Raw genomic sequence first — 7,946 nt, forward strand, 5'->3', positions numbered from 1 at the left:
AAACGCGTCCAAATCGCGTCCAAAACTCGTCCAAAAAGCGTCTGAAACGCGTCCAAAACGCGTCCAAAAAGCGTCTAAAACGCGTTTAAAACGCGTCCAAAACGTGTCTGAAACGGGGCCAAAAGGCGTCCAAAACGCGTCCAAAAAGCGTATAAAACGCGTTTAAAACGCGTCCAAAACGTGTCTAAAACGCGGCCAAAAGGCGTCCAAAACGCGTCCAAAACGCGGCCAAAACGCGGCCAAAACGCGGCTAAAACGCGTCCAAAATGCGTTTGAAACGCGTCCATAGCGATGTATGAAGGAGAGGCATTCGTAGTGATGGGTAGGACACGAATTTAAAATGAGTTTGTATGAGGTACTCATTTTTCGAAATGAGGTCGAGGTGGTACTTTGTCCTACCTCAAATGTCCCATAGGACAAAAAAAAATTTTTTAAATCAATTTTTCTATTCTGCTAAGCATGACATTTTAATAAAAAGCCAATTAAAAAAGAAATAATATTATAATCAATAAAATATGAGAGTGAATTGATATATAGATAAAAACTCCTTCAAACAACAACAAAAATCCTTCTCCTTCAAAAAAAAAAAAAAAAAAAAAACTATAACAATAACAAACCTCATCCAATTTTCAACTCTTTCGTTGGATGATTATCTGCAATTCCGCATAGGTACATATTTTTATTATTTGTTACATTTTAGTACATATTCGTATGTCCCCCTCATTTTCTTTCCTCAAAAAAAAAAAAAGAGTGTGTGTACACATGTACACGCGACTGAAGTTATACTTCTCATTCAGTATATGTAAATGAATTTCATTTGATATTTTTAATTTCTATTATTATTAAATTAATTAATCCACACATCGTTTTTTTACATTTTTATCAAGTGAACAATAAATTAATTCTTTCATCCTCCTTGCGTCCATGTAGTTTTCAATTTATTCTGTGAAATTTACACATGTTGTGCGGTTCAGAACGTACGGTATACGCTTAACGAAACTAAATGAATTGAGCATAAAATGTGCGATATGGTTATTTTATGAGAATTGTGTGTGCTTCAGCACTAGTAGTAGCAATATGGAACTTGCAGAGTTGCTACAAAGCTCAAAAGTGAGCTGAGCTCAGCTCACAGCTCAGCTCAAATTTTGAGCTAGCTGACTTTTGAGCTATGTACCATAGCTCAGCTCATTTGAGCTGAGCTGAAAGTCAGCTGAGCTGATGGTTGAGCTGAGCTGTTGGGTGAGCTAAAGTAAAGTGAGCTGAGCTGAGCTGTGATGGGTGAGAGGATACATTGATTTTTATTTGGAAAGTATAATGAAATATGAAGATATTTTAAACTTTTATAAAACACCATAGCTCAAGATGTTTGGTTCTAGTTATTAATGGAATTATTTTAACACATGGATATTTTTATAAATAAAACAGATAATTTTTCGTGATCTTTCTCTTGGTTTTTTTAACCCTAGAAAGATAATCATAATATACGTCTCAGAGACGTATGATTCTAAAAAAGATTTTTGGTCTTATGTTAACACTTTTTGTCATATTTATTTAACTCATTACTTAGATTATTTTAAAGAAGTGATATAATAAATCAAATCAATTTAACAAAAACCCAGAAATTTGAATTGAATTAGATAAAACAGTTCTTTACACGCCATACGTCTTACAGACGTAGATTATCTTTCTAGGGTTAATAGTAAATATATTTCTATAAATATTTCTTTTTTAATCATAAAAAAATCAGGTACAATCCGGTTTTACGACTTTTTTCAAAATTCCGAGAAAATCGCGTTTGAAAGTTGGGGTAAATTTTTTTTTCGAAAAATCCCCGAATCTTTGAACGCTCCTGGAAGCTAAACCGCTTGAGAGCAATTTTTGGGAGTGGTGCCAAATGATAGCTTGTGTCATGGGCCTACGCTTTGCACATTATCAGATTTTTAAAAAATCGCCTTCCATGTTAAACCGCCACATCATGCCTTTTTTTTCAGAATCGGACTTAACTTTTTTTTTACCTTTAAGTTCTCCTGGTTTGAGAACGCGTGTACCTACAGCGATGGAAGTTGTACCCAAATGTAGGTTAGAGTCCCCGCTACCTTTTGGCATCAAAAAATTTTTTTTCATTTTTTTCAAAATTCCGAGATATAGGCGTTGGAAGGCTTTGATCTAGAGACAGGGGAGTGGTGCCATATGAAAGCTTATATTCTCACCTACCCGAAAGTGGTATAATCCGGTTTTTCGATTTTTTTCAAAATTCCGAGAAAATCGTGTTTGAAAGTTGGGGTAAATTTTTTTTTCGAAAAATCCCCGAATCTTTGAACGCTCCTGGAAGCTAAGCCGCTTGAGAGCAATTTTTGGGAGTGATGCCAAATGATAGCTTGTGTCATGGGCCTACGCTTTGCACATTGTCAGATTTTTAAAAAATCGCTTTGCATGTTAAACCGCCACATCATGCCTATTTTTTCAGAATCGGGCTTAACTTTTTTTTTACCTTTAAGTTCTCCTGGTTTGAGAACGCGTGTACCTACAGGGATGGAAGTTGTACCCAAATGTAGGTTAGAGTCCCCGCTACCTTTTGGCATCAAAAAAATTTTTTTCATTTTTTTCAAAATTCCGAGATATAGGCGTTGGAAGTTGGGGCGCTCACTTTCAGATCAGCTCACTTTCAGCTCAGCTCAAATGAGCTAAGCTATGGTACCTAGCTCAAATTTGAGCTGAGCTGTGAGCTGAGCTGAAATGTTAGCTTTTTGCAACCCTGGCAACTTGCCACATGTAACTTGCCACATGCAACTTGCCACACGCAATTTGCCACATGCAACTTTCCACACGCAACTTGCCACATACAACTTGCCACATGCAACTTGCCACATGCAACTTGCCACATACAACTTGCCACATGCAACTTGCCACATGAAATATGTAACTTGCAACGTGTTGTGTGTTTTATGTTTTCCGTACTGTGGCGTACTGCATTTTTAAATACTAAAGTACTGCGTACTCTAAAGGTGAAACGACAGCCCTGCTACCCAGGGTGATCGCGTCATAATCCCTTTGACATTCTTGTCAAAAAGTAAATTTTCATACCCACCCTCCCATAAGAAGTATAACTTCAAAAAATAACATAATATACCTACTTCAAATGCCACATTACGTCCTCATTACTTCTAATTTTCTCTCCTCAAAATAACGTACATACCTCAAATGTCACATAACACAAAACCTCACACATTCATTTATTTTTCAATTTAAAGCAATGGTACGCCTGGTTCTACACGAAGACGTAGTCGCACAAGATGCACATGAGAACAAGGGAGAGGGAAAGATCGATTTCTCCTTTACTCTTAAGTGCATCTAGTGCGTCTTAAGAGTAAAGAGATAATTTTTTGTTGTTTTTACTATGAGGTGTGAGGTAATACATTTTTTTGCTTTGAGGTGATGGGACATTTCTGAGTGTTGTATGGGACATTTGTATTGCCTCATGTATGAGGTACCCATCACTAAGGCATTGATGAAGACGAACATGTTCGTCTTCTCCATAATCCTCCTAAACGATTATCATGCTCTTCTTTGCTACCCATAAATTTCAATCTTCTCCCAAAGAATAAAAAGCGAATAAAACGCGAAATCATTTATTTCCAATAAGTTACTAGTACTGAATGCTTTCATTAACTGACACACCTCCATTTTCCAAACACTTCCTATTTTTTGACTTCTGAAACGTCATTTTTGCATAAAGAAAAATAAATTTGTCAACATCAAACTAGAAAACGTTTTCTCTTCTTTCTTTGTTAAAAATTAATAAAATAAATTTTGTTTTTGAGTTTAATAAATATATTTAATCTTTCACAATGACAACAGCTGCTCGTCCAACCTTTGATCCAGCTCGTGGTGGCACTGGCCGAGGTGAAAAAGATTTAAGTGCTCTCAGCAAGCAATACTCCAGTCGTGATTTGCCTGGACATACTAAACTCAAATACAGGTAAACTGCGTGCTTTGGAATTCATATATTCAATTTAATCGTTTATTTTATTTACAGAGAACCTGGACAAGGAACATCCGATGAACTCCGCAACCGTGACTTCCGCAAGGAACTCGAAGAAAGAGAACGCGAAGCCCGTCCTTCAAAAAATCTTCCACCAATTGTCCGCAAGGCTATCGAAGCCAACAACGCCAGCAGCAATAAACGTGCTAAATTAGACAATGCTGCCCCGGCAAATCTCGATGCCGATGATCCAGTTGACAATGACAGTTCCGATGAAGATTCTGATTCTGAAGATGATACTGCAACTCTTTTGGCTGAATTGAATAAAATCAAAGAAGAACGTTTGCAAGAAAATGCCCGCAAAGAACAAGAAAAGAAACAAGAAGACGAACGTATTCGAATGGAAAATATTTTATCAGGAAATCCACTAATTAATTATGCAGCTGGTGGTAATAAAGCTGCTGGTGATTTAAAGGTAAATAAGTTGTTGTTGTTTTTTTTTTTCCAAAAGAAACTTATGAATAACGGAATATTCTTTTGTTACTTAGGTCAAACGACGATGGGATGATGATGTTGTATTTAAGAATTGTGCCCGAACTGAACCAGAAAAGAAATCACATTTTATCAATGATTCACTTCGTTCGGAATTCCATAAGAAATTCATGGAAAAATATATTAAATAAGTTTTTCAGGAGATTTCTTTTTTTTTTTGTGGATTTAATGATAAATGCTAATAAGTACAATTTCTTAATTAATTAAATAACTGTGTAAACAAATAAATATGTTTTCTTTTAACTTTTTGGTAACTCAATCTTCATTGAGAAAATAATGGATGGGAATTAATCCAGTTAAATAAGGGTTTAACCTCGGAATGAATGTTAGTAGAAATTTTTTTTGCTCAATATCTTCCTTTTGCCATTCTATAACATTTCTCAAAAGTCTAGAAAAATCTCATGTCCGCTTGTCGCGATTTCAAGGTCATATCGCGAAATGGAGATTTTCAAAATTAGCAAAAATAGGCTATGGTAGTATATACACATATGATACATGATTTCAAGGTATTTTTTAATGCTGATTCCAAAAAATCTAAAATCAAGACAATCTGACGTCTCTGGAAAAAGTTATACCTGTTTTTCATCTATCAACTCATATTATTATAACAGTTGCAAACTTACTGCCGAAAAACCCTTAAAAGTTATGGGAGATGAACCAAATTTTGCATGAAGATTTTAGAATCCATCATTATTAAAAATCAAAACAATCCCTTACAAAAAATATATATACCTACGATATAATGGTATTTTTTGATGGAGGGGCAAATTTTAGGATATGCACTAAAGAAGATTCTTGTTCATCTTAGGAATAAGTGCAAATAAGCTAATTTTTTCATTTTAATCTTTGTTTGGATATTCTTTAACTACCCTCAAAAATCTAAAAATATCTCATGTCCGCAAGTCCTAATTTTCTTGGTTTGAAAATAAGGTGCAGATTTTATTTTTTTTCCAGAGACGTCAGATTGTCTTGATTTTAGATTTTTTGGAATCAGCATTAAAAAATACCTTGAAATCATGTATCATATGTGTATATAATACCATAGCCTATTTTTGCTAATTTTGGAAATCTCCATTTCGCGATTTGATTTTGAAATCGCGACAAGCGGACATGAGATTTTTCTAGACTTTTGAGATATGTTATAGAATGGCAAAAGGAAGATATTGAGCAAAAAAAATTTCTACTAACATTCATTCCGAGATTTACCCCTTTTTTTCTCCTTATTTTACTGTATTAAATGTATATTTAGACATTCGGCCTTATCACAAAATCCGTTCGTAGTGACGATTTGTATGAAATCTTCCATTACGAATGTATTCTGTGATTGTTTTTTCGGGAATCGTAGAAAATTTCCGATACGAATGGAATTCGTGATAAGACCGATTCTAAAGAATAACCTACTCCAGAGTGTCGAAAAATTAGTCTTACAATTAGTTTATCTTCCATATAAGTAACGAACCCTAAACACAACTCGATATTATTCTCTGAATTATTGCTCAGTCGCTTTTAAAACTAGATCCAAATATTCCTCAGTCGCTTGATTTTAATGCTATTGCGCACCTATGAGACTATTTGGCGCAAAACGCTAAGAAGCAATCTTATAAGAAAAGTGGTAAAGAATATGCCCAAATTTTACATCAAGTCTAGTAAAATCATGGCGCAAAATTTTAAACGATTTAGTAATATGCTTTAGCCGTTTTAGTTATTAACTAAGTTAAAAGCCAGTCTGCTAGGTTCTTGATTGAAAATTTATGAAAAGGGCACTCTCCCAGCGATTCAGTATCGGCCGAATAAAACGTTTGATATGCTATAAGGTTTCATATAAACTTAAGTACGATCTATGAGAACAACTATTTGGTCATAGCCGAGTAGTACCTATGTGTTCAAATTTAAGCCCAACAAAAGTTTTCGAGCTTTCTAAAATCTTATGAAATAATCACATTTATTACAATGATGGAGAAGTCCGAAAAAAAGTGGGTCTCGCAATTCCGTCCGTCCGTTTGTTTGTACACATTTCCACAGCCTAAACGGGTGGAAGGATTTTCATCAAATTTGGTGCAGATGATTTTTGTTTTGTTTTGTGTACCTCCCTTACAAATTTTTCAAGTTATAGCAAGTTCCTCGAAAACGGCTCTATCGATTTTGATTAAACTTTGCGTAATAAAAACAAAATCTTTCCCTGAATGTCGGCTCTTCCTCAACATCAACAAAATTTCTTAAAAATTTATATAGAGTCGCAGCTCTTTAAAATCTACAAGTAAATTAACATAAAAGTGATTTGAACTGCAAGAGCAAGTACGTGCGACCCAGTCGTGCATTTTATTTAAATTGTTGAGACAAACATGTTGAATAAGTTTCTTGTTTTGAAAATTATGTTTTAAACCCATTAAATCGCTAAAACCGAAAAAAAAAAATGAGTTTCGAGCATCAAAAATAAAAAAAAAATTGTGACGGGTGGGACACTTCTTCAGTTAATTTGAAGTTTAACTTTCAAATTCTAAACCTAATTAAACAATTTGTATAGACGGAGTTGAATTTGTTATTTAATTAAATAATTAATAATTAACATTTACTTTAGGTAAATAAAATAGGGTACAAATTTGGAATCTGAATCATTCAAAAAATCGATGACAACATCGTTTTTTCATGAAAAACGCCGACCAAAGCCACAGTATTTTAAACAATTAAGTAAGAATTCGGTAGCTGACATTGGTCGCCAAAGTGTCATGTTTTGACAATCTGGCGACCAATGTCGGTTCGGAATATATTACCTTTTTATGTGTACTGTGGACCAAAGCATTGTTGGCGTGGGGAGGGGACTTTTTTAAAAATTGTTGTGATCCCATACCTAAACATATACCTATTGAATTACGTTGTACTACGATCATATGTCAACATTTTGACTATTGCTGACCCTATTTAATCAGTAGAAAAAGATAGAGACATACTGATTTGAACGTTGACTATAAAATTAATAAAAAAATCCTCGTTCTTTGTCGCGTGTCGCCAGTTTTGTTTCGTTTGGGATAGCCTTTAGAACTTATCTTAAACCAACGATTTTCTGTATTCGCTACAACATGGCAATCAAGTGCCAAATTTGAGTTAAAAGCGTCTTATGGGAGGTTTTTCCGCTGTCGGTCGTCCTTAATTATTCGGAGCACTTTCTTCTTCATCATATTGCATGCCCTCCCAAACCAACACGTTTTTGTCGTTGCGACAGCGTTTTTCATGCTGTCGCTCATTAAATCGGAACTAGTCTATTTTGCACTTTTATTTCTAGCAACTAGATGTCACCACCAGTTACTTCAAATTTGACAACACCAAACTGTCACTTGCCAACAAAATATTTTTGACAAACCAATTTTTTTGTATTTGTTTTCGTATATTTCTTTGCAGCCTTTGTGTGTGCGAC

The 7,946-nt window shown here is 34.7% G+C and overlaps 1 protein-coding gene across 1 annotated transcript; it reads left to right on the top strand.

Moving 5' to 3' along the window:
* The first annotated feature begins 3,724 nt into the window (after positions 1–3,724).
* Positions 3,725–4,762, top strand: LOC129909862 (protein CWC15 homolog). Its single transcript, XM_055986979.1, has 3 exons — positions 3,725–3,979; positions 4,037–4,457; positions 4,531–4,762. The coding sequence occupies exons 1-3, from the start codon at positions 3,849–3,851 to the stop codon at positions 4,663–4,665; spliced, it is 687 nt and encodes a 228-aa protein (XP_055842954.1). The 5' UTR covers positions 3,725–3,848; the 3' UTR covers positions 4,666–4,762.
* The last annotated feature ends 3,184 nt before the right edge of the window (positions 4,763–7,946 follow it).

Source organism: Episyrphus balteatus, chromosome 2 (assembly GCF_945859705.1).
Source record: "Episyrphus balteatus chromosome 2, idEpiBalt1.1, whole genome shotgun sequence".
Lineage (NCBI taxonomy): Eukaryota > Metazoa > Arthropoda > Insecta > Diptera > Syrphidae > Episyrphus > Episyrphus balteatus.

Bases quoted from the DNA above. Each gene is read 5' to 3' on its own strand.
- LOC129909862 (XM_055986979.1), top strand. From the start codon at position 3,849: ATGACAACAGCTGCTCGTCCAACCTTTGATCCAGCTCGTGGTGGCACT. The intron at 3,980-4,036 runs GTAAACTGCGTG...TTTTATTTACAG, and splicing joins CATACTAAACTCAAATACAG to AGAACCTGGACAAGGAACAT. The intron at 4,458-4,530 runs GTAAATAAGTTG...TTTGTTACTTAG, and splicing joins AAGCTGCTGGTGATTTAAAG to GTCAAACGACGATGGGATGA.